We start from the raw sequence: 24,651 nt of genomic DNA, 5'->3' as shown, positions 1-24,651 counted from the left end.
CTGGTATAACAGTCTGATCGATTGCCATAAGTGGTCTTTTTGGTTAATGCACCATTAAGAATATTCCCTGCTTGGTAATTAAGCCCAGAGTCTTAGTTTCCCTTACAATATCTTCGTAGTATGGTGCTTAGTCACCGCCCTAGGGAAGAGTAGGATTATCGACACGAAAGAACAGGGTGCTATATCATCCTAGTGGTTATGCTTCTAGGTGACAGGCATTGTAAGCTAGATGTTGGATTAAGTGGCATCTCCGGTTAAAAGGAAAGGGGCAATGCGTCGGGCTGAAAGCAAATGTGCAGTAGTCGGTGGGGGCTAGAATAAAAGGAAGGGGGCGGCGATGAGTGTAGGATAGAGAGGTAGGAAGAACGAAAAAGTGAGAGAAGGGAAGATGAGCAGCAAGGACGGGTCTTTGATGTCGGCGGCATTGAAGGTAGGGTTACGAGTAATTCACAGGTCCGCCGTTTACAGAATGTAACTGTCTATGCACAAAATCTGGCGAATTATTGTCTTTCTGCACATAATTGCTACCTACACTCTGGTCTTTGGGTGGAAAATTTTGTAGGGTTCGATCCTAATATCAAATGAATAGTAGATATACAATATCGGCACAAATAAAAATCCTCGATATAAGCTGTTTCCAGACCTTATAGACATGTAGTACAAAGCCTACCAATCAGCGCTGGGAAACTTTTCGGCCGATCGGCAATACAAAACCTCCGGCCAACATTTGCGATCGCAGAGAACCTTTGGAGCCAAAACATCAAAAGGACCCGCATCCCGATACCTCTTGCTTTTGATACGGGAAGGCTTGAGGCAAAGCCTCCAATTGATCGAGTTCCGTGAAAATATCCAAAAACCGAAATCCGCCATGTTCTCCCTCCGCACCGTCTTCGGTGCCTCCTCCGGTGCTCTCCGCCAGTACCTCCCCTCCGTGACCACTCGCGCCGCTTCATTACGGCCTTTTTCGCACATGATCCAGAATGGACTCACAAGGCTCCGTGGCCAAGCACAGACCGGCAGCGCGGTTGCCTTGGCGAATTCCTCCGCTAGACAGGTTGAGCAGGTCCGGGGGATGAAGACCCGGTCTTCTGTCAAGAGACTGTGTGATGGATGCAAGGTATGATTTGGCATGGTTCATATCGTTGCTCGTGTGTTGAACTGGGAATTTGATTTCGTGCTAACTCCATGGTATAGCCTGTCCACCGGAAAGGTCGTGTGTATATCATCTGGTGAGTTGCGGCATTCCCGCCATTGGGCGTTATACTTGGGAGATCTCCATTCTAATCTAATGTTCTCTTCTCTTTTCAGCTCGAAGAACCCTAAGCACAAGCAACGGCAAGGGAAATAGGGTGCTCACCCTCCTGCATTTTTTCCGATAGTGTGTGTTGCCTCGTTCCCCGGCAGCCTTTACTCGAATTCTTCGATGGGTTAAGATACACACCCGAGTTTGCAATTGTCTTCCAAAAGAAAATTGCCTGTTGTATGCGTTGGATATATGCCGTACGGGCTGTCGTATCGGAAACTTGGATCGGCGACACACCTTTTGCATTTTTGTTTCGAATCCAGACAGTGGCTGGATACCACGGCGCTTGTGTCTTTTTTCTTGTATATTAGTGTTGCAATCAGGTTTATTGGGCCTTCATGTTTCAATTCTACTCCATGATCTACAATCTTGACATTCTTGCCCGACATGTATGGATACATGCACTTTATCTGCATACTAGCTTTCTGGGCAAACTGACAAAACGAATTACCAACGACGTGATATTTATATTCACAGGATTCAGGCTTTACTCTCTTCATCACAGACAATTGTAATGTATCGATTCTGATGGGCCGATGGCAGATCACGTGCCCTGTTCCTGGCCCGAACTTTTTTTTCGGAGACAACTAAACATTCAATCCGCGTTGATTGTATCAATTCAGGCGAGAGCGGATCATCATGCGGTCTCCTTCTCTTGCACGGCTCCAAGTCCGTGCGGTAACTGGCTTGACCAGATCAGCCCGTTTCCAGCCCCAGACTCTCCTGCGCCAGCGATGCGCTTCCACGGCCGCGTTCCGGTCCGCCGCTATTGCGCCGGCTTATCAGTCGAAGTTGGGACAATGGGATCAGAGACGCAATGCATCTGCTACGGCTACTGCCATGTAAGTTTCCACCTGGAAATTCTTTTTTCTGTTTCTAATATTGTCATAGTCTCGAGGCTGCTAAGGAGAATCCCGATGGCTTGTCCCAAGCCGCCATTCTCGACAATCTTGACCCGGTCGAGGCCGCTCGTCTGAACAGGTGTCGTAACATTGGTATTGCGGTATGTGTCTTCTCAATTGCCTACAATTGTCTGGTTACCATGTCTAACGAGTTATTTTTCAGGCCCATATTGACAGTGGTAAAACCACCTGTACCGAGCGAGTTCTTTTCTACACTGGTCGTATCAAGGCTATCCACGAGGTCCGCGGGCGTGACAGTGTTGGTGCTAAGATGGACTCCATGGATTTGGAGCGTGAGAAGGGTATCACTATCCAGTCCGCAGCTACCTTCTGTGACTGGGTCAAGAAGGACAAGGAGGGCGTTGAGCACAAGTACCATCTCAACTTGATTGATACCCCCGGTCACATTGATTTCACCATCGAGGTCGAGAGAGCGCTGCGCGTTCTGGACGGTGCTGTCATGATTCTGTGTGCTGTCTCCGGTGTGCAGTCCCAAACGATTACCGTCGATCGCCAAATGCGCCGCTACAACGTTCCCCGTATCTCATTCGTGAACAAGATGGACCGCATGGGTGCCAACCCCTTCAAGGCTGTTGATCAGATTAACACTAAGCTTAAGATCCCTGCCGCTGCTGTTCAGGTTCCCATTGGTTCCGAGGACGAGTTCGAGGGTGTCGTTGATCTGATCCGCATGAAGGCCTTGTACAACGTTGGCGAGAGTGGTGAAGATATCGTAGTTAAGGACGAGATCCCTGAAAAGGTCAAGGCTATCGCCGAGGAGCGCCGAAACATGCTCATTGAGACTCTTGCCGATGTCGACGAGGAGATTGCCGAGATTTTCTTGGATGAGGCCGTCCCCAGTGAGGACCAAATCCGTGCTGCCATCCGCCGTGCTACCATTAGCTTGAAGTTCACTCCTGTCTTCATGGGATCTGCTCTGGCCAACAAGTCCGTCCAACCTATGCTTGACGGTGTTATCGACTTCCTTCCCAATCCTGCCGAGGTTGAGAACCTGGCCCTTGATCAGAAGCGTGACGAGGCATCCGTCAAGCTTGTCCCCTACAATTCTCTTCCCTTCGTCGGTCTGGCTTTCAAGCTCGAAGAGAGCAACTTCGGTCAATTGACCTACATCCGTGTGTACCAGGGTACCCTCCGCAAGGGCTCCAACGTCTTCAACGCTCGCAATAGCAAGAAGGTTAAGGTCCCCCGTATTGTCCGCATGCACTCCAACGAAATGGAGGAAGTCAGCGAAATTGGCGCTGGTGAGATCTGTGCCGTGTTCGGTATTGAGTGTGCTTCCGGTGACACCTTCACCGACGGAACTCTCGGCTACAGCATGTCTTCCATGTTCGTTCCCGAGCCCGTCATCTCGCTCTCCATCAAGCCCAAGCAGAGCAAGGATGGTGCCAATTTCTCCAAGGCCATGGCACGTTTCCAGAGAGAGGACCCCACCTTCCGAGTGACCTACGATAGCGAGAGCGACCAGACCATTATCTCCGGTATGGGTGAACTCCACCTCGACATTTACGTTGAGCGTATGCGCCGTGAATACCGCGTCGACTGCGAGACCGGTCAGCCCCAGGTCGCTTACCGTGAAACTATCGGCGGCCGTGTTGAGTTCGACCACCTGCTCAAGAAGCAGTCCGGTGGACCTGGTGAATACGCCCGTGTTATGGGATACATGGAGCCGACTGGTGCCCTCGAGGACAACAAGTTCGAGCAGGCAGTCGTCGGTGGCAGCATTTCCGAGAAGTTCTTGTACGCTTGCGAGAAGGGATTCAACTTGTCTTGTGACAAGGGTCCTCTGATCGGCCACAAGGTTCTCGGAACCCGCATGGTCATCAACGATGGTGCCACTCACATGACTGATTCCTCTGAAATGTCCTTCAAGAATGCCACCCAACAGGCGTTCCGCAAGGCTTTCGCCGAAAGCCAGCCCTCCGTCCTTGAGCCTCTGATGAAGACTGTTGTGACCGCTCCCACTGAGTTCCAGGGTGATGTTATCGGTCTCCTTAACAAGCGTGGTGCCACCATCAACGACACCGAGACTGGTGTCGACGAATTCACCATCTACGCTGACTGCAGTTTGAACGGCATGTTTGGCTTCAGTACCAACCTGCGCGCTGCTACCCAGGGCAAGGGTGAATACACCATGGAATTCAGCCACTACGAGAAGGCTCCGCCTCACATGCAGTATGTTTTGATCTTCCCCCTTCTATATATTTAACAAAATGCTAATCTGCTTCTTCTCTTACAGAAAGGAACTCATTGCCAAGTACCTCAAGGCCCAGGCTGACCGCCACAAAAAATAAACGACAAAACCTCCAACTATGTAATAACTCACTCCGACCTCTAGCGAAACCAACCAGGCAGTGCCTGGCTTTGGCTCTTTCTGGATCCAAGAAGCAGCATCTTTTGGTTTTGATCCCTTAAATAAGGGCAATCAATTACTGCTTCTTTCATCACAACCCCCCTGTACTATTTACGCATGGCACTATATCACCTTTGTGACTTTTGGGACCTGTATTTCAAGATCAAGATACTACTTTCTACTCTCCTGTCTGAACAAATAGATCTGTTTTATTATATCCATCTTTCTGCATTCTGGTTCTGATTACTGGGCATTGAACGGTTTGTGCATGCCCTTACTGACTCAAAATTCAATGCGGAAAGAAAAACTAGAGATGTTAGTTAGTAACAGCATTGAGAGAACCCGGTCAAAAAGATATCCATGTAGTCAAGAACAATTGCAATGCATAGATCCCAAATTCTCAACGCTTAAGCCATATATCGAGTAACGTCTACAGTTTCTGAAAAGCACTACGCAAGTCCTCGACTCCTCCCTTCCTCTTAAGCGCAGGACGAGGCGCAGGGTTGCTGTAATTCCAGGGACCAGAACCAAAATCGGGATCCGAGGGGGTAGGAGGAAGGGCCTTATCCAAACAAGCAGGGGCAATTGGACGAGGCGCTGACGAAGTCGGGTGAGTCTTCTTCTGTACATTGTCAGCGTTCATCTCCATACCCGGCTTCGTGTCTTGTTTGAATCGAAGTTTCGACTTCTTTTCCGCATTGAAGGTCCGCACACGCACAGTCTGAGAAAGCAAAACCCTGAAACTTTCGACAGGTGGGTGGGGGAGGGGTTTCTCGACCGGAATACGGGGCAAGCTTCGTTTAATTGTGGAAGTTGGGAGAGGTTTGCGACTGGGGTAGATGGGAAGGAGCTTTTTATTTTGTTGCTGGAGAATATTCTCCATGGCATCAATGACTTCATAAGGTCGAGGGAACTCATCCAAACAGTCATTGCTGTGGATGTTGAACCGGCGGAAGGACTGGATGATATGCATATCCTTCTCGCTGACGCCGGAGAACAAAGGAGACACGCTTGCCTCGTCCACCAGCTCGCCATTCTCGCCCAGCTTGTTTGTGATCTCGTCCAGTTCTTCGTCGTTGAGTCCGTCCAAGAACGAGGGCCATCTTAAATCGGCTGCCTCTGCGGCTGGGATGCGAGGTAGCAGCTCGTTCGTTGTTCCGGGATCTGTCCCCGCAGCATCATCGTCTGGATGCACCGCCACCTTGTCCCACAGGGAATTGCCAGCCTCGTCTCGGATTTGGTAGAAAGCCAATACATGCTGGGCGATATAGAGCTGGGTTTGATGCTCCCTCACCATTTTGGTGAGCCGATAATCGAGGTGATAGTCTTGCTCGTACAAAATGTGCACAAGGAACGCACCAATCGCATCGCCTGGGACTTGATCTTCCACCCACGCCCCGAGACATCTTCTCAGGTGGTGGATGGCGTTAAGGTCCCAAGAAATGGCTCGGCGACGGAATTTAACGTCAAGTATTTTCTCGGCGGCTTTGTCATATAGAAAGGTTTGGAAGAGGAAATCCAGGTGCCAGCGGCTGGTTCTGGCGATCATGTAGGAAAGGACGAACTTCGGGGTTTCTGGGCTGAAAGAGTCAGTTGTTGGTTTCCTAACTGGAGACATTGTGGCTGTTTGATGCCTCTGGATAAAGTCAATGGATGATATAAAAGCTGCTGAGTTCTGAAGTATATAGGAAGTGTGGATTGTGAGTAAATGGCAATATCCGATAGTTGGTTAGGTCCAGGCCAGTATTTAAATCTTTGGGTTCTATGCAGTGAAGATTTCTATTGTTGAGCAAATGTATGTATGAATAAAAGAAAAGAAAGAAATGATTGACTTCCAAGTCTTTGAATATATCCATGGCATTGTCCGCTAAAATCTGCCTTAAAGTGTTGCACGCAACAATGGACAGCGAAGGGCTTTGTATAATACCGAATTGTTCATTGTGGAGCTCAGTTCCTTGCAGATGGCATCTATCCTATACTTAAAAACGTTGAAAAAAGGATACGAAAAAGGACCGGTAGTCAGATGACAATAGGTTGATAATTAAGTGTCGCCATATAGCTGATATAGTATGTACAGCAAACCAAACATGGTAAAAGGTAAAAGGTAATTAGAGAAACATGCAACGCTCCATTAAACCATATATGGTAATTGTACAAAAAAAAAGACCAGCAGGCTTGCAGATGCACACTGGAGGGGTATATGCACGCCAGGAAAGGCGATGTAGTTAAAAACGATAATGTGAAATGAGAATTCCAAAGATGAGGGTATACGAAGGAAAGAGAGAAACAAGACAGACCCGAGTGTAACTTAGAGCCACAAGACCCATCGCACACCAGAAAAGAAGCCTCGGAAGACACCACGCACAAGCTTGAAAGCCATGACTATCAGCCACACCCACCAAAGCATAGCGACAAGGGCCCATTCCAAAAACATGAAACCGGTGCGGCGGATCCATCGCAATCGACGGCGTCGCTTACGAACACCTCTATCGAGAGCGTCGCTGAGCTGCTTCACGGCGAGAGTGCTCGTGGTGTTGAGCTGGACACACATATCCTCGGCGTCATTTGCCGTGGCTCGCACACGGGGAGCCAGTGATTCATTGACCATGGTTTCCAAGGTTTTGATTTGAGAACGGAGAGGCGAAGAGGTAGTGGTGGAGAAATGGTGCATGGATTGCTGGAACGAGAATTGGGTGGTTTCAAAGCGTTGAAGGAGGGTTTGAGCTGCGAGGTCGAATTCATTGATGCGCGTCACTCGTGAAATGGATGCGCTGGGCCCCAGGGAACTCTGGAGCCAATGGGGGGCCGGCTCACGAGTTGTGTGGGCTCTGCGAGTGATTTCGCGGGCCTTGATGCCTGACGACAAGAGAAGGGCCCGTGTGCGCTCGATTTCAGGTTTGCCAGGTACCCCGGAGTCAGCCGGAGTGTGGAGACTGCGCCCAGAGATACTCAACAAGCGCGACTTGCGCCCGAGAGTCCTGAACGTCTTCCCTCTGGCGATATCCCTGGCGATGCACGGGCTTTGGCAAGCCCAGTAACTGGAGGGCGGGTTAAACTGAAAGGAACAGAAGCATCCTTGATTTCGTGACGCTTTGCACGCCCTGTTTGCAGGGACGGGTTGAAGTCAAGTGTCTTGCTGCGCGGCAAAGCGGACCTCGAGTCATACTTTCGAGCAGAGGAAAGGCGTTCACGGGGACTGCCGAAGTCGGCCACCTCTGGAGTTTGGCTTCGCCCATCTTGCCGCAGGGGCGATGTAAAATTTGGAAGAGAGAGAAGAAAGTTGCGGGACGAGCTTTTGTCGAATTCTCTACGAGGCAAACGCCCAGGCTCCTCTGCGAATGTTGGCAGGCGCCGTAATGCTCCTTTAGAGCCGGATTTCTTGTCACTTTTGGGCTCTTCATCTGAATCACTGTCGTCTGAAACAAAAGTAGTGGCGGTCGACGACTTCCGAGAGTCGGGATCTGCATCTTTTTTCAAGATGAGGTCTCCGACTTTAGATACTTCATTCCCCACAATTTCTGCAATACGACCAGGTCCCTTGAATATTCCTCGTAATTTCGATTCGGGAGGATGAGGGCCCTTGCGGTACCGATTTCCATCCGTTCGATTTCCTTCTAACATGTCTTGATCATCTTGATAAGAGGAAGACACAACGTCAGGAAGAGGACTTGGTTCAAGCTTGGAAGCCCCTTCAGTGCGGTCAGGGGATGTCGCAATTTGCTGGTGTGGAGATTCAGGTTTCGGGATATCATCTTCGCGTTCTCGATATGCCTGTTTACTTTTGCTCCGCTCGTGGCGCGAGACAATTTTATGACGCAGACCCTTCTTGGTGGGTGACGGGGACCGACTAGAAGGAGGCGACAGATTCACAGCTATGCTTGGGAAGTAACCAGCATAGGCGGGAGAATTGGGTGCAGTGCTATCCATCCCTTCCACGGACATTCGAGGATCATACCGGTCGTCCACGCTGCCGGTTGGGGACACTGAAGACTTTCTGTGTTTGCGACTCTGTTTCGTATTAAGTGACAATGGGTCTGTTGGCTGAGGTGTCCTTCCCCGGTCATGCTCGGTATTGCGGGCAGCAGGAGATTTGGCGCGAGATATACGAGATCCCGAGGCTTGCGCATGTTCAACAAATCTCTGAACATGCTCGCGAAGATTTTCGCGAGATATGCGGGGTTTTTCGTCGGCAGAAGACTCTGAGCTTGAGCTTGAGACGCTGCCAGAACGCAATTTGACCTTATCCCACCGTGAGGGCTTCCTCGTGCTAGAGCCACTACGGCTACGCACGCTGCGAGAATGGCTTTTGAATCTGTGCCCTTGCCTTCCACGGCCCACGCTCTTGAATTCATGCGCCAATGCGGGATGGGCACTGGAGAGGGAAGTGCGCGGTGATGAATTTGCCTCGCCCTGATCTCCCACTTCAGCTGAAAGGCGTTGCTTGTAAGGGGTCGTAAAATCATCATGTGTGTTCATGACGACCAGTGCGGTAGGGTCAGGGTAGAGTTTGTAGCCATCCTTGTCCACCACCTTGGGTTTGTTAGAGCTATCTTCAAGCCATGCAGCATCCGCCAAGAGTTCTGCTGGCGAAATCTTCCAATCAATGCGTGGCCGACGAGCTTTCATGCTGCTTGTGCGGCTGACCCGCCGCAAGCTCGACGGAGGAGAGGTAGTCATCATGTCCATATCTTCATGCTCTCCAATAGATGCATGGCGTTGGCCTTGTTTAAAAGGTGGCAATTTCAAGCAGTCCAGTTGGTCATGTTCTTTTCGGCTGTACTTTTGCTCAACATTATCGATCCACTGATGAACTCTTTCCACGTCGTGCCACCCTTCGGCATCTGCATCAATGGTGCATTTCTCGCGATACCTGACTTTGCGATTGCGAATCATCTGAAGCGGATTGTAGCCGCGGTGAGGTTGCTGGGACTTCGAAGACTCTGGTGAGCCATCCTTGACTGCATCTCGAAGAGGTGGCAGCAAGGGAAGTAGCCGCATGTATTCATGAAATAAATCGAAGTGAATACGTGCTTTTTCCGCTCTAGCCAAAGTACTCTCGGAAAATTCATGGGCTCGGTAGTCTTCAACCGCAGAAGGAGGCAACAAATTCACAACAGATGACTGTTCTAAGCTCGGTAGTGTTCCCTGTGAGATACGGCCACCAGATATTTGAGTGAAATTGCGATAAGGCGAGTCACGTTGGAGATTCCTTGCGCGCGGAGATTGCGCATAGCTGTCTGCCGGGGGGACAACAGCAGGCTGAGAAACAGATATTGGCCTTCGGCCCGGGCCTGCAGGAATGCCCGAAGCTGTTCTCCTGCGAGATTCGTTAAGATTTAACGCAAGATTGACGATCTGCAGTGAGTCCCTATCAAACCCAGGAACCGACTGTTCGTTGTTATCCTGCGCCTCGGGCTGCGAGGAGCCTCCGGCGGGCTGCCAGTTCGAAGGCTGAGAAACCTGACGACTATCCACCGGGCTTGTAAGTTCATCTGCCTTAGACGGTTCGGAATCATTGTGCTTATGTCGGCTCCATGGGAACCGCGAGCGTTTTTTGGGGACCACGATATCCGGCTCCGGGACGCTGCGCTTTTCTTGGGCAGCTTTCGATGGACTAGGGCGGTGCAAGCCAACTCTAGTGCTTTTCGGCCGGGGTAAAGAGTCAAGCAAGAAACCGCCAGAGCTTGGAGTCCTGCGTTGAGCTTGTGTCCTTCGGTCTCCGTCACGGGAGCTGCTGCCCAACGTACTACCCTCCAGCTCTCCGCTCGCTCGGCCATCGTTCATCTGGGGCGTGGTTTGGTGAGATGAGCCTCCATCGGCTCGGATCAGAGGTGAAATATGTCCAGAGGATCGATCCCTTGTTCGTCTATTCGCCGGGGACATTGAGGATTGGGTTGGAGATTCGTTCGGTCGTTGCGACATTGCCGCGGGAAGAGCAACAATGCTAGATGGTCACTCTCAACAAAGGGACAGACATAATTTGACCAGAAACAAGCATGGATGCGATTTGCCAAATCGGCAAGGGTTCTCAAGCTCGCAGAAATAAAGACAAGATTGCATGATCAATCTGCACGACGTAACGTCCCCGATGTAGATCACAATGCGCGTCAGCCAGTATATTAGGTAATCCCTTTATTCGGCATCCATTCGGTATATTTTCATGTGGGGATATTCACTCTCTGAAGACTCAACCATTGAACTTGCTTTTGGGGCAAGTCTAGCAAAAGATAATTTGCGGGATATGTAACAATCAACATGTAGACACAAAGCAGTTTACACCTTCTATAGGCAAGTACACTTAAGAAAGTCTAGAATTTGGTTCTAAAGCACAAGTACAACTAGAGGTACAGTTCCTGTAGAAGACGAGGATATACAGGGTAAAATGAAATCAGTTTCGCTCAAAGTATGCGCTTACTCAACTCGCAAGCACTGGAGACGGGCCTCAGCCTCAATGACCTGTAGAAAAATGAGTTAGTTGAGTTGACACAAATATCCATATCAAAAGGGAACATGTGCGTACCTCGAGAGCCTGCTTGACTTCAAGAACCCTACGGACATCACTCAGCCAATCCTTGCTAAGAATCTTAGCCCAACCCTGGAGAGTGTTCATCTCCCGAGCGGCAGCATCAACATCGCCCTGGTGCAACAAACTCTCGGTGCGAACCAGAACGCTCTCAACATCATCGCCCTCAGACAAAGCATCCTTCTTGAACATGACCTTGCTCAGAACAAGACTGGCAGCGTGGCTGGCCACACCTGCATCCTCGGGGAGAAGGCTAGCCTTGCGGACTTCGCTTGCAACCCGGCGGAAACGTTCGATGATCTGAGTAGTGGAGGGAATACCGCGCTGGTAAGCTGTGGGGTTGATAGAGGCGATAGCAGCCTCAACAACGGAGTCACCAGCAGCGAGCTCCTTCACGGCAACAAGCTCACGGACGAAGGGGCGAGGAGTCTCGGCGCGCTCGACAACGGTGCGAACGGCGTCAAGGGCAACCTGCAGCTGCTGAGTCTTGAGGTTAGTGTCGATAACGTCACTCCATCCGGCAGTCAATTTCTCAAGCTCCTTGATGTCGGTAGTGAGCTCGGTAAGCTTGCTCAGACGGCCCTCACGCTCGCGCTCAACCAGACCTTGAACCTCGTGGATATACTTGCGGTTCAGCTCAATGGCCTGCTCAACAAGCTCGTTCTGAAGACGCTGCTCAGCGAGCTCCTGGGCGTGGCGGAGCTCGGTGTTGACCTTCTGCTGGTATGCGAGGGCGAGCTTCTCGCGCTCGGCCTCGAACTCCTCGCGGAATGAAGCAAGGTCAGTGCTGCGCACTTCCTCGAACTGACGCATCAGCTCCCGTGCGGACTCATCAAAGGTGGCGTGGATCTTGTTGATCTCCTCCTGGGCAGTGTCGCGAGCATCACTGCGGATAGCAGCTATCTTCTCCCCAATCTTCTCTAGCTCAGCCTTGGCCTTGGCAACGGGAGCGGAGTATTTGCTGGAATTTTCATCGGCGCTGATGACAGTGACGATGTCGTTGAAGGTCTTGACCAGTTCCTGGACAACAGAGTCGTCACCATCCTGCAACTGGAGCAATTCAATGGTGCTCGCAGCAACAGCTGGCTGTCTGGGATCCTCCAGGGAGACGGGCTTCTTCTCCTTGGGCTCGGATTTGGTTTCGGTCTTAGTGGACTTGGAAGCCTTGTCCTCCTTCGCCTTGATAACCGCAGTGCTGCGGTCCTCGGGCTTGGCAGTCGCGGGCTTGGTTTGGGCGTCATGAGTGGTGGCATCGTGAGATGCCTTCTTAGCGGCCTCACTGTCAGCCTTTTCCTCGCCAGCAACCTTCCAGGACAGACCGCTCTTGCTAGGGATTGTGACAGGCGCTCCCTCCTCTCTCGGTGCGACAGGAAGACGGTTCTGGTGTCTCAAGGCATTGGGGAAACGACGGTGGAAGTCGCGCTCTTCGAAGTAAAGAACGCATTGCTCGCCGTAGGGAATGTACTCGGTAAAGAAATCGTGGAAGTTATCGGACTTCATAGCCAGGAAGACACTGCCACCGTAGGCAAAGCCGGAGGTGAGGATCAGGTAAAGCAAGAATCGACGGAAAGAACCGGACTTGCGGGGAGCAGCAGCTGGAGACACAGGGGGGAGCTTGGATTCTGCAACATCGTTGTATTAGAATACGGGAGGAAGGCTTCAATGGCGGTTGGTGAAGGGGCTTCGTCATACCTTGTTCAGCGGCCTTCAAGATTGTCTCGGGAGGAACACTGGATTCAGACGAAGGGGAAGCTGGTGTCGGGCCACCAGTAGTAGGAGGTTTAGAATCGGCGAAGAATCGCTGCGCATCATGATTGTCAGTAGAGCATTGATTGAGGACGTGTGCATGGTCTTCCTACCTGGCCTGCGAGCCGGTTGCTTGCACCGGCCTTAGAGAGCCATTGTGAAGGGATCCGTTGGCGAACAGGGTTCGACAGCAATTGCCGACCCGGAGCAATCGAGGAGCGCAGCATGACCGCACAATCGCCAAGAAGGAATGGCTAGAAGTGATCAAAGAGATGGATAGGTAGCAAAACGGGAACTGGATGCTCGGATGCGATCCGCCCCGATAATCCTGCGGGCGGTCAGCGCGCCATTGCCCACCCTCCACACTATGTATACACACCGGAGTACTATGTAAAGTTGACAAAAGTTGCCAGCGGGTCCAGGGTGGTCTATCTAATCCTGTAGTGTGCTCTTTGAATGCTTTTACTGTCAATTCTAGCATTTCAATTAGATAATGGGGATGAATCGCTGGGTTGTTGATCAAAGAATTAACATTCGTGGATGGACAGTGCCTCACATCCACAGAGCATATGATGGAATTATTGATACCAGGCACTTGGTGACCAATTCTAGAGCTGCTTGATGAAACATGTTTCTAATCAAAGTTGCTATACCTAGAGCGGTGCCGGCAATATATAGACGGTCTGCTTAACGGTTTATTTCTAGAACATGAGAATTATTTGCACATCGAAAGCGATACTTGAGTTACCAGATCATTGCACTATTATCTGTACATACAGGAGAGAAAAATGTATTATTTGAGCATGACATACTAAGAGTTCTGGAAGAGACAAGGAAAGGGTAACGGAAATAGCAGGAATTCAGCCCAACAACCGATAGGACGAAAGATAAAAAGACCAGAAGACCAGATGCAGACGCCAGGTAAAAAGTAACAAGGGTTACAGGAAGAACAGCACCGTCAAGCATAGATAAATCCTGCCGCAGCATGTTTAGAGCCAAATTCCACATGCGTCCATGGAATTCAAATCCTTCTGCCAATTGGGAGACTTGATAGGCCTTGGTGGAACAGGCTGAGCAAGGACGAAAGAATCAAAGAAAAATCCGAGAGAGTTAAATTGATCACTAACCGAGAGTCTATCTCTCGGCTCCAGAGCGGTTGGGGAATGGTGCCAGAGTCGATTAAAATGACACTGGCGAAATCATAGATAGTCACAGAGTTATATCGCCATTGAGTGATGCTGGGTTGTATAGCATTCACCTTTCTCAAATGGCGAGTGGAGCGAGGGCGCAACGGCCCGCACGAATTATCACCAGATGATTGCTTAGCAGTTGCATGCACCAGCACCTTGAGTCCCAGGAGCCTCAGGTCGCAGGTCGACACCGGGTCGAGGAGCTGCCCGCGCGTTCCGAGGGCCAGCTGACTCCAGAGGCAGCTTCTTGGCGATGGCGGTGAAAAGTTCCTTCACGTTCGTTGAGGATTTGGCGGATGTTTCGAAGAACAGCAGACCCGCTTCGCGTGCGTAAGCCTCGGCATCAGCCTCTGAGATCGCCCGCTTAGAGGGGTCATCTGTGACAAGATCAAGCTTGTTGCCAGCCAGTGCGATCACAATGTTCTCATTAGCTTGGCGCTGAAGTTCCTTCACCCAAGACTTGGCTTTGTCTAACGAGGACTGTACAGAAGTCACATAATTAGCTTATATGCGCAAATGGCGGTTGAAGAGCCTGTGGCAGGACTGGACCATACAGCTTGGGTGATGTCATAGACGACCACAGCGCAGTTGGCATTCCGATAGTACATCGGAGCCAAGGACTTATACCGTTCCTGGCCAGCGGTATCCCAGATTTCGAACTTGACCGTAGTGGTATCATCAAGGGAGATTGTCTGTGTCAGGAAGGCGGCTCCGATTGTCGACTCGCGGTAATCATCGAATTGGTCCTGAACCGCGCTGTTAGTATTTCGAGCTTCATGTATGTTCGGCTCGCCGCGGGAGATAATCAAGCGATTATCGAGGACCTACTTTGACAAATCTGAGGACTAACGAACTCTGGAAGATAGCGGTCAAGTCAGCGGCCGATAAAGAAGATCGCAAGTGATGTCTCAAACCTTTCCAACGGCGGACTCTCCTATAAGTGCGGCATATTAGCAAACGATGATTCAAGATCGACATAGGAATAAGTCAACGGAAACACCTACCGAGAAGGACGAGCTTGAACTGGGCGAACCTTGCGCCCGGGCGGGCTCCTGCTGCTTGTCTGGAAGCCATAATAAGGAGAGAATGGGGGGTTTCTTGGGAGTCAAAGGGTAGATCGGGGGCACAAAGATGAGACAAGTATTGATATATCAATGTCACACAACCCTAATATTTGAGAGAAGTATTGTCTTTTTATTAAAAAAAAGTGAGAGAAAGATCCAAAGGGTTTCAAGAAATCAAAGTAGTTTAAGGCAGACAAGAATAGATGACGGAAGGCCCAGCCACAAGGGCAGCGGGGCGGTGTGGCTGTATTGACCAGAGTGCGCCTGCCCTGAACTTCCGCGGCTATCATGTGTTTGTGAAGTGCCTTTCTTTTATTATTGGAGTTTTGATGCTTGTTTCTCTTTCATTTTCTTGATTTAATTTCTTGGTCTTGACTCTCACACATGGCTCCTCCTATTCTCCCGTTTAGGGATATCAACTTGCATGCATCACCCTCCCACTATGCGTTTACTTCACCCTCATCTCGCCAGGCACCCACTTTGGTAGTCGACCGTCCGACTGGTGACTTGCGCTTGAATGATGGACCACTTTCAGGTGCCAAGCGGATTTCTAGTATCGCTGGAATCCTGGGAATTCTGAAATTGAAGCTTGGTAAATGTTGTCGCAATGATAGACTCAGGAGGTTGCGCTAACGAGTATAGACAAATACATCATTGTTATCACCAAAGCACAACCCATGGGACGGCTGCGCGGCCACATGGTCTACAAAGTTGCGGGAACCGAGTTCCTTCCCATGCGCGAACGACCACTCCGTGACACTGACGAAGATGCCTACCTCGCATTGGTCAAGGACCAGCTCCGAAGGGGTCCCTTGTACTTCTCCTACTCACTAGATATCACCAACAGCTTCCAGCGCCAATCTCAAACTCCGGCCAATATTCCGATGTGGAAAGGGGCAGACGACCGCTTTTTCTGGAACCGTTTCATTCAATCGGACCTCATCGATTTCAGTGCAGGAGCAAACGATACCAGTGGAATTCGCTATGGTCCCCAGCCAGGGGTTGATCCCTACATCTTGCCAGTGATGTTTGGCATGATGCGCATTACTCCTGCGAAGGTTAAGTCGACATCGTTCACATTCGCGCTTATCACCCGCCGTTCCAGACACAGAGCCGGAACGAGATACTTCTCCCGCGGAATCGACGAACAAGGCCATGTGTCAAACTACAACGAGACTGAACAGATTGTGATCTTGAACGACTCGAAGGGTGGGCTTTCTGGGTTTGGAGGAGGTCAATCGATGACAAGCGGCAAAGCTGGTCAAGACCTTCAGGTCTATTCTTTCGTCCAAACTCGAGGCAGCGTACCCGTGTTTTGGGCCGAAGTCAATGACCTGAAATATACGCCGAAGCTTCAGGTCCGTGGTGTCGAGACTGCGGTCGAAGCAGCGCGCAAGCATTTCTCTGAACAGATCCAAATTTATGGAGAAAACTACATGGTCAACCTCGTGAACCAAAAGGGCAGGGAAGAACGCGTCAAGCGCGCGTACGAGGATCTGGTTCGCAAATTAGTTTCTTCCACATCCGAAAGCACCGAGGCTGATGAAATGACCTCTGAAAAGATGCATGTCCTGGAACCCGGTTCCAAGCAGAAAGAAATGGATAGGTTGCACTATGTATACTTTGATTTCCACAATGAGACCAAGGGTCTCAAGTGGCATCGTGCAGAGTTACTGATGGGCCGTTTGAACGACGGACTTACCCAAGGTGGTTACTTCCGAGGGGTTGAGAACCCTGGCGCGCCTGGTGGCCAGCTGGATACTCGCTCCACACAAACCAGTGTTGTCCGAACGAATTGTATGGATTGTTTGGATCGCACCAACGTGGTGCAAAGTATGCTCGGTCGCTGGGCAATTACACGGCAGCTCATTGATGCAGGTGTTCTCCGCACTGGAGAAAATGCCGTTGATGACGCAGAATTTGCAGACTTATTCCGGAATATTTGGGCAGACAACGCAGATGTGGTCTCCAAGTCTTACTCTGGCACCGGTGCCTTGAAGACAGATTTCACCCGCACTGGCAAGCGTACCCGTGCAGGTATGCTGCAAGATTTGAACAATTCCATCACTCGATATGTACGCAACAACTTCATGGACGGCCCTCGCCAGGATGGCTTCGATGTCTTTCTAGGCACTTACCTTCCCGCGGACTCCACGTTTGCCAACATCCAACTGTTCCTCGACCAGCGCCCACTTGTCATTCAAGCAGTTCCTTATGTTCTTGCTGCCAGTGTGTTCATGGTCCTGGTTGCTCTTTTCACAAGACGTATGCCTGATGCTGCTGTCTGGCCCCTTCGCCTGTTCATGCTCTTCTGGGTTCTGGTGGCGGTTTACTGCTTTCGCTTTGTGCATGGACATGGCATGCTCTATGTAAGTTTTTTTTTCTAATCCAAGCCTCGAGGTATCATTTGGCTAATATGTTTTTAGGTCAACTGGCCCAAGCTCAATACGCCTGCTTTTGGCGCCGAAGGGTATCAGGATGCCCTCATCAAAGCAAGGTCCGATCCGATCGTCGGTAAGTGGCTTCCTGCCCGACGACACCAGCGCGGAATCAGCAATGCCCGTCTTGTATTCTTGGAGGAAGGAAAGACCAGGATTGAGTAAATACATCACTCTCCCCGGCGTTTATGGGACATTTGTCTTTTACCGCTTTCTCACTTCTCATACTTTGTATACTTCATGACCCTATCTTTTATTACCTTCATTCACCACAGCTGGCCCATCGGCTCTTGATTTCCTTGAATTTTTTTCCCTTCCATTCTAATGTCACTGGGTTTGTCCAATAAACCTTTTTCTATGCTCTTCACCCTGGCCGTGGCCATGATTCGATATGGTCCGATTACCCTCACTACATAGCTGCAGTCTTACAGTAACTGATGATTTCAATCAATGCAAGAATATTCCGAGCCAATGGGGTTTTCACCTTCAAGAGCTCTAAGCATCATAGAAACTAGTTATATATGTTCATAGGTACCTCTGACTGGATCGGGATGCGTAAGATAAGACACACGTGATCTTCCCGATCAGAGGCAGGCCATTTGGTTTCCCGAGGAGAATGGGAAGCAAACCGAACTATCCAAATAGTTAACCATAATCTTTGGAGCTGTCGGGGTGTTCTGTAACAACCCCGCCTGCTCGGTTTAAATTGCAGGCACAGGCTTGGATTGTCTATGAGAGGGCTCTGGGCCTCTATTCGCTGGCAGTTTTGCGCACGGCGAGTTTCAACTCGTTCGCCCACCATGACTCGCACATATGAGGTATCTCCGAGATCGGAATGATGGAAATTAGAAGTAAAGCTCAATTACTGACTTCTGTTCGGACAGGCTGCTATTGCAGCTCTCAATTCATTGCAGACTAATTATGCGGTTGTGGAAGAGCTCCGGAAATCTACATCGAGGCAGGAGATGAATGACCGCTCGCTCCCGGAGACAGTTGAATGGTTGCAGCGCATTGGATATAAGGTACGCCAATGGCAGGATATTGATGGACTCACAAACGGAGCTAATGCGATATTTTAAGCCTTCTGATCTCGACCGCTTGAATGCAATCCATGTCGCGGGCACCAAAGGCAAGGGCTCAACCTCCGCATTTATCTCAACAATCCTCTCCCAATACACCAAGGAAGAGTCCAACCAGCCCGCACCCAAACTCCACAAGATCGGTCTCTATACCTCTCCCCATCTCCGTTTCGCGCGCGAGCGCATAAAGATCGACAACGCGCCTTTGTCGGAGGAGCAATTCGCCCGCTATTTCTTTGAGGTATGGGATCGCCTTGAGCACTCCGCCAAGTTAGCCGGCGAAGACCCCACCGCACCGGGAATGAAACCCCAATATTTCCGATACTTGACGCTGATGGCGTTCCACACATACCTCAGTGAGGGCGTGGATGCTGCGGTGATCGAATGTGGAATCGGTGGTCAGTACGATTGCACCAACGTGATTCCGCAGCCCAAGGTGACTGCTATCACCAGTCTTGGCATCGATCACACTGCGATGCTTGGAACTACGATTGAGCAAATCGCATGGCATAAGGGTGGCATTATCAAGCGCGACGTAAGAGGGTTTGCCGCACCACAGCCTCCCAGCGCGGAGCAAGTTTTGGTCAAACGTGCCGAGGAGGCGGGCACCCAGCTGGATATTGTGGCTGGTCATTCTGAACTGCTTCCTCAGAGCAGCAAGGTTACCCTCGGGTTAGCTGGTGATTTCCAGTACACCAATGCCTCGGTGGCAGTCGCAACCGCAGCAGAGTTCTTGCGGAAGGCTGGCGTAGATGTCCCTGAAAATATCATGGATGGCCCCCTTCCTGCCAAGTTCAAGACTGGCCTTGAGGAAACTCGTCTAGGTGGCCGGTGCGAGACTCGGTTCGAAAAGAATGTCTCCTGGTACATCGATGGCGGCCATACACTAGAAAGTATCCGTCTGGCGGGACAGTGGTTTGCGTCGCGCATCCAGGCCGATTCATCATCTACCGATATCGCTGCTAAGAAGACCCGAATTTTGATCTTCAACCAGCAGACTCGGGATAGCACCGCTCTCGCGCGTGCACTCCACGAGACGCTCGCAGCAGCTCTTGCAAATGATACCCCATTCACACACGCCTTGTTCTGCACGAATATCACTTACAAGCAAGCGGGCTTCCGGCCTGACTTGGTCAGCATGAACACCAATGCTGACGACCTTGAACTCCTTCGAGTACAGAAATCCTTAGCTGAGGAGTGGAATGCTATTGATCCCCATGCCAAAACTCACGTGTTTGGTACCATCGAAGAGGCTGTTGATTTTGCACGGGATGTCGCCGGACAGGAACGCAAAGCGTTACAAAAGGATGAGGCGCCAGTCATGACCTTTGTTACTGGTAGCATCCATCTGGTTGGCGGGTTCCTCGACGTGGTCGAGACCAAGCCACCCAGCGATTTGTGATTTCCTGACGATTGAAAGCCCGGAGCTTCTAATCAGTTTCATTCTTGTATCAACTCTTGAGCTGCGTATTTGCAGTAGCATGGATAGGACATAGAGGTGTTTATGTGTGGATTTCAACAATTCTTCGATTCCCAACAATGCATTTGATTATTATCGCATCCTTGGGTGCATTAGTTCTGCTTTCGGTGTTGCCTAGTACATTGCCTATATTGCTGTGGCTCACATAGACCACTAAGAACCTATGATCTACTAAAACATAATATAAAGGAAACTTCTTGATATCTAACAATGAACATTTTCCCCTAAATTGCAAATGAACCTAGAGCGCAAACAGGGACCTCGGAAGTATTGTCGCATTGACAAAGGAAAACAGCCCGCAATCTTCCCCACTTCAATCCGCGGCGCTTGGAACGTGGGGCGCAACCTCAATTCCTCCTTCCACAACTCTTTGCACACGATCACAATATGTCGGACGGCGATAAGAAGGGCAAAGCGCCCCAGAACAATAAAGATGAAGATGGCAAGGGTAAGCCACCTCTCCAAACAAAAATCTCCGGAAATGCGCTGACTTTTGAGGACATCGGAAGGCAAGAAGCTTCCTCCCAAATTCGCATCTTTACTCCTAGAGCAAAACCCCGCCCTGAAGCAAGAACTCGCCAACATGAACAAGGATGAGGCCGCCGCCATACTGGCCAACATGGACCTTTCGCAGATGCTCACTGGACTGTCAGTGGGAGGCAAGAATCAAAAGGATATGGCTTCCTACAAGTTCTGGCAAACACAGCCTGTTCCCGCCTTCGAAGATGCCGCAAACAAGCAGATTACCCAGGGTCCTATCAAAATTATTGACCCAGAGAAGGTTCCTCAGACTCCCGGCGCACTCATCGAGGGATTCGAGTGGTGCACTCTTGACTTGACAAATGACGAGGAGCTGAAGGAGCTGTACGAACTTCTGAACAATCATTATGTGGAGGATGACAATGCCATGTTCCGGTTCAGCTACTCTCAGTCATTTTTGCATTGGTACGATGAACCCCGGATATCTGACCCCGTTTACTAGCGTCTCTAATGCTCCACTTAGGGCTCTTATGTCTCCTGGATGGAAGAAGGAATGGCACGTTGGTGTGCGCGCCACCAAGTCACGCAAGCTAGTTGCCTCAATCTGTGGTGTTCCCACTGAGCTTCGCGTCCGTGGCGAGCGCATCAAGGTGACGGAGATCAACTTCCTGTGCATCCACAAGAAACTACGCTCCAAGCGCCTGACCCCGGTTCTGATTAAGGAAATTACCCGTCGCTGCTATGTCAACGGCATCTACCAGGCCATCTACACCGGCGGTGTCATCCTCCCAACCCCCATCAGCTCGTGTCGATACTATCACCGCGCGTTGGACTGGCTGAAGCTCTACGAAGTTGGCTTCTCTCCTCTTCCCCACGGATCGACTAAGGCCCGCATGATCACCAAGAACCATCTCCCCAGCGCCACATTGACCCCAGGTCTGCGGCCCATGGAGTCCAAGGATATCGATGCCGTTTACGATCTGCTGGAGCGCTACATGCGCCGCTTTGATATGAACCAAGCCTTTACTCGTGAGGAAATCGACCATTGGCTGGTTTACAAGGAGCAGCCTGGCAAGGAACAGGTTGTTTGGTCGTATGTGGTCGAGGATCCCGAAACTCACAAGATCACCGACTTCGTCTCCTTCTACAACCTCGAGTCCACTGTAATCGACCATGCGAAGCACGAATCCGTTCACGCCGCCTACCTGTACTACTATGCTACTGAAACAGCGTTCTCTGACAATAAGAAGGCGTTCAAGGACCGCCTGCAGCTTTTGTTGAACGATGCACTGATCTGTGCCAAGAAGGTATGTTTACGTGCGTTTCGATGGTCCATTATTGTACTAATACTCGGTTTTAGGCCCATTTCGACGTGTTCAATGCCCTCACTTCGCATGATAATCCGCTGTTCCTTGAGGAGCTCAAGTTCGGCGCCGGCGATGGTCAGCTGCATTTCTACCTCTACAATTACCGTGCTGCACCTATTGCGGGTGGAATTAATGACAAGAACCTTCCCGATGAGTCTAAGATGGGAGGCGTTGGTATCGTCATGCTCTAAGCATGGCCTTTGGGTTAAACGGCGGATAGCTCGAACACGAATTTCTTTTGCCTGATAGTTTGCTAGCGATAAGCCAAAAAAAAACAATGTCAGGAAATATATAAAAACTGTTATAAATATAAATACAGATTCAAACATATCCAACGATATTCGAATGTATAGTTGCTCGTGACTACATAATTACTTAGGCATCTGTACATAACCAATTGCAGTTGTAAAATATATCTTGGCGTGACACTCCAGACGAGTCTAGCCCCTCGCATCGTTGATTGTTCGTCACTCCACTTTCTTTCACTTACGTACCCGATGAACTATTTTAGGACTGTCAATTTGTTCTTTTTGAGGGGTTTGTTATTCTGAGATCTTTCGAATCTTTTGAACCTTGACTTGATCTCGTCTATTCGAATATTGATATCACGCACCCAACATACCTACAGGAAGACAGTGGGGTTCCCGCATCATAACAATGGGTGCGGCTCAGTCGAATGATCATGGTACTTCAACACCAGGTAAGTCTTGCTTATTTATTTCAAGCTCGAAAACTCGAATACAATAATACACTCCCTGTCACAACTACTCAAAATGGCTTTGAGTTGAACATGCGAGCATCTTTATCGACAGCAGTACCTGACCATAAAACAGAGGAATTGAGCTACGTGCTCGCAGAGCGCTTTGCCACGAAATGTTTCACACCGTTAGAACTCACTCATTTCAAAGATAACTTTTTCTCGCGCGCTTCAGAGCAAGGAGGCCTGAAGTATTGGAATGAGAAAACACTCTCGGACTTCCTCGGCATCCCAGATGGCATCTGCACGTCTTCGCAAGAGCAGCCGCTGGATGCCGGTCCGGTTATTTTTCGTATGGTCTCCTATCTAGGCGCTTTTCCATTCCAGAATACGCTTGCTCCAAGTGTCTTGACGTTTGAGGCTATGGTTAAGGTGGTTGTGCTTCTTACCGATCGTTACGGGAAAGCCCTTAAGCGGGGACACAAGGATCGAGTCAAGTTACTATTTGGCAGCCTCGCAGATGTGGGAAGGAAGACTTCTGCGCCCACTGAGACTATTGAAGAGTCTACGGCTGGGGAAGCTGAAGCTCCCACTGGGAATTCTCACGCGCTGGGTTTCTCAATAGACGAGCCCGCAAACGATGATTATGATGAAGATGAGGATGATGATCTTGCGCTTGCGGCGTTAGAGTCACTTGATGCTATTGAGGTGTTCAAGCATGATCATAGAGTCGACAAAACGGTTTATGAAACCCGGATTTCAGTTGATACCCTCAGACGGTTACTCATGCTGCTTCTCGTGATTGCGCCGCTGAAACCGTTGGAATCTTTGAAAATTTATACGTCTGGTTTGAATACCGAGCGGATAGAGGCGGTTCGAAAAGAAGCAGACAGTATTATTGCTACCTTCTCGCCTTTGGAGAGCGATGGTGGCATATCATACAAGGCTTTCGCCCAAACAATATCGCTCTCTCTGCCATACATGTTCGATCCGCTCACTGCACTTTTCGAACACATGCTTTTCAGCAAAAATTTGGATCTCTCTCAACGCCGCCAAAATGGCCTAGTGACCGAGACAGAAGAAGAAGAGGTCCAAAAAGCCGAAGAATCTCTTCCACCGTCAGCCACAATAACGCTCCCAGGAAGCTTCGAGTCTACCATATTGAACCCGACTCTCATCTCACATCTTTCATTCTTCCTCCCTTCAACATCCCCCAACATGAACCTCCTCCGCAGTGGCGTCAAGCTTCACCCCGTATTCTCCACAAACGCCCACGGTTCCTCCCTAACCTCCTTCTCACACCACGTCCTGACCTGGCAATGCGCAACCCTCCTCATCCTCCAGGGAATACCAAAAGACTCATCAGACCAAGAGCCAGTAACCCTAGGCGCCTACATCCCCCAAACATGGAAAACAAACTCAACCATCAAGTCTTCGCACACCTCCGAGCTCCTTCCTTATCTCTTCCATTTATCCCCCAAACACCTCCTCCTCCCAGGGAACCCATCACCATCAATAAAGAAGCCTAATACCCCCCAAGCCTACTTCTCAACCGCAACCGGCATCGCAATCGGCTGCCAAATCCCCGCCCACTCACGCACGCAACAAACGCGCCCTAAACCCCTCGGCGCAGGAAGTCTCCTCATCGACGAGAACCTCGAGTCAGCAGAAATCCACACCGCACCAGTGGGCCACGACGGCGTCTTCTTACCAGCAACTGGTACATCACTCAGCGACCCGCCCACCAAGACAAAACTCGATCTGTATACCCTCGAGATCTGGGGCATTGTGCCGGACCCAGATGGCGGCTCAGAGTCTGGCCCCAGTGCGGTGGATGTGCAGCGTGCAAAATGGGAGTTTGAAGCGAGAGAGGCGGAACGCCGACGAAATATCAATCTCAAATCCGGCGCTGGTGATCCATCGGCGAATGACAGCGCCAGGTGGCTCTTGGAAGCAGCGGGTATTATTAGCGATGAGGGTAGACACTAGATTCGAGGCGCAGATGGGGCTT

The 24,651-nt window shown here is 50.3% G+C and overlaps 10 protein-coding genes across 10 annotated transcripts; 6 read left to right on the top strand and 4 right to left on the bottom strand.

Moving 5' to 3' along the window:
- Positions 1 to 868: 868 nt before the first annotated feature.
- N7529_008185 (uncharacterized protein) lies at positions 869 to 1,123 on the top strand (the record flags this gene model as incomplete). The annotated part of the gene is made up of 1 exon (XM_057243712.1): positions 869 to 1,123. One exon carries the CDS (start codon positions 869 to 871, stop codon positions 1,121 to 1,123), a length of 255 nt encoding a protein of 84 aa, XP_057095250.1.
- Positions 1,124 to 1,942: 819 nt separating this feature from the next.
- On the top strand, positions 1,943 to 4,517 carry N7529_008184 (elongation factor G; the record flags this gene model as incomplete). The annotated part of the gene is made up of 4 exons (XM_057243711.1): positions 1,943 to 2,145; positions 2,195 to 2,306; positions 2,369 to 4,398; positions 4,463 to 4,517. The coding sequence occupies 4 exons, from the start codon at positions 1,943 to 1,945 to the stop codon at positions 4,515 to 4,517; spliced, it is 2,400 nt and encodes a 799-aa protein (XP_057095249.1).
- A 489-nt stretch (positions 4,518 to 5,006) lies between these two features.
- On the bottom strand, positions 5,007 to 6,194 carry N7529_008183 (uncharacterized protein; the record flags this gene model as incomplete). The annotated part of the gene is made up of 1 exon (XM_057243710.1): positions 5,007 to 6,194. The coding sequence occupies one exon, from the start codon at positions 6,192 to 6,194 to the stop codon at positions 5,007 to 5,009; it is 1,188 nt and encodes a 395-aa protein (XP_057095248.1).
- A 690-nt stretch (positions 6,195 to 6,884) lies between these two features.
- N7529_008182 (uncharacterized protein) lies at positions 6,885 to 10,498 on the bottom strand (the record flags this gene model as incomplete). Its single annotated transcript, XM_057243709.1, has 2 exons — positions 6,885 to 7,432; positions 7,540 to 10,498. 2 exons carry the CDS (start codon positions 10,496 to 10,498, stop codon positions 6,885 to 6,887), a joined length of 3,507 nt encoding a protein of 1,168 aa, XP_057095247.1.
- A 489-nt stretch (positions 10,499 to 10,987) lies between these two features.
- On the bottom strand, positions 10,988 to 13,072 carry N7529_008181 (MICOS complex subunit MIC60; the record flags this gene model as incomplete). Its single annotated transcript, XM_057243708.1, has 4 exons — positions 10,988 to 11,032; positions 11,097 to 12,721; positions 12,792 to 12,900; positions 12,959 to 13,072. 4 exons carry the CDS (start codon positions 13,070 to 13,072, stop codon positions 10,988 to 10,990), a joined length of 1,893 nt encoding a protein of 630 aa, XP_057095246.1.
- Positions 13,073 to 14,167: 1,095 nt separating this feature from the next.
- Positions 14,168 to 15,109, bottom strand: N7529_008180 (Rab family GTPase; the record flags this gene model as incomplete). The annotated part of the gene is made up of 5 exons (XM_057243707.1): positions 14,168 to 14,515; positions 14,590 to 14,781; positions 14,864 to 14,890; positions 14,950 to 14,969; positions 15,040 to 15,109. 5 exons carry the CDS (start codon positions 15,107 to 15,109, stop codon positions 14,168 to 14,170), a joined length of 657 nt encoding a protein of 218 aa, XP_057095245.1.
- A 374-nt stretch (positions 15,110 to 15,483) lies between these two features.
- On the top strand, positions 15,484 to 17,702 carry N7529_008179 (putative phosphoinositide phosphatase (Sac1); the record flags this gene model as incomplete). Its single annotated transcript, XM_057243706.1, has 3 exons — positions 15,484 to 15,691; positions 15,742 to 17,468; positions 17,526 to 17,702. 3 exons carry the CDS (start codon positions 15,484 to 15,486, stop codon positions 17,700 to 17,702), a joined length of 2,112 nt encoding a protein of 703 aa, XP_057095244.1.
- Positions 17,703 to 18,268: 566 nt separating this feature from the next.
- On the top strand, positions 18,269 to 20,018 carry N7529_008178 (tetrahydrofolate synthase; the record flags this gene model as incomplete). The annotated part of the gene is made up of 3 exons (XM_057243705.1): positions 18,269 to 18,355; positions 18,422 to 18,559; positions 18,618 to 20,018. 3 exons carry the CDS (start codon positions 18,269 to 18,271, stop codon positions 20,016 to 20,018), a joined length of 1,626 nt encoding a protein of 541 aa, XP_057095243.1.
- A 465-nt stretch (positions 20,019 to 20,483) lies between these two features.
- N7529_008177 (glycylpeptide N-tetradecanoyltransferase swoF) lies at positions 20,484 to 22,134 on the top strand (the record flags this gene model as incomplete). The annotated part of the gene is made up of 4 exons (XM_057243704.1): positions 20,484 to 20,544; positions 20,606 to 21,041; positions 21,100 to 21,883; positions 21,937 to 22,134. The coding sequence occupies 4 exons, from the start codon at positions 20,484 to 20,486 to the stop codon at positions 22,132 to 22,134; spliced, it is 1,479 nt and encodes a 492-aa protein (XP_057095242.1).
- Positions 22,135 to 22,600: 466 nt separating this feature from the next.
- On the top strand, positions 22,601 to 24,629 carry N7529_008176 (TLD domain-containing protein; the record flags this gene model as incomplete). The annotated part of the gene is made up of 2 exons (XM_057243703.1): positions 22,601 to 22,643; positions 22,777 to 24,629. 2 exons carry the CDS (start codon positions 22,601 to 22,603, stop codon positions 24,627 to 24,629), a joined length of 1,896 nt encoding a protein of 631 aa, XP_057095241.1.
- Positions 24,630 to 24,651: the final 22 nt, after the last annotated feature.

Source organism: Penicillium soppii, assembly GCF_028829465.1.
Source record: "Penicillium soppii strain IBT 18220 chromosome Unknown utg000006l, whole genome shotgun sequence".
NCBI classification, from domain to species: domain Eukaryota; kingdom Fungi; phylum Ascomycota; class Eurotiomycetes; order Eurotiales; family Aspergillaceae; genus Penicillium; species Penicillium soppii.
Note: the sequence above shows the minus strand (reverse complement) of the source record. Positions and strands in the feature narration are given on the sequence as shown.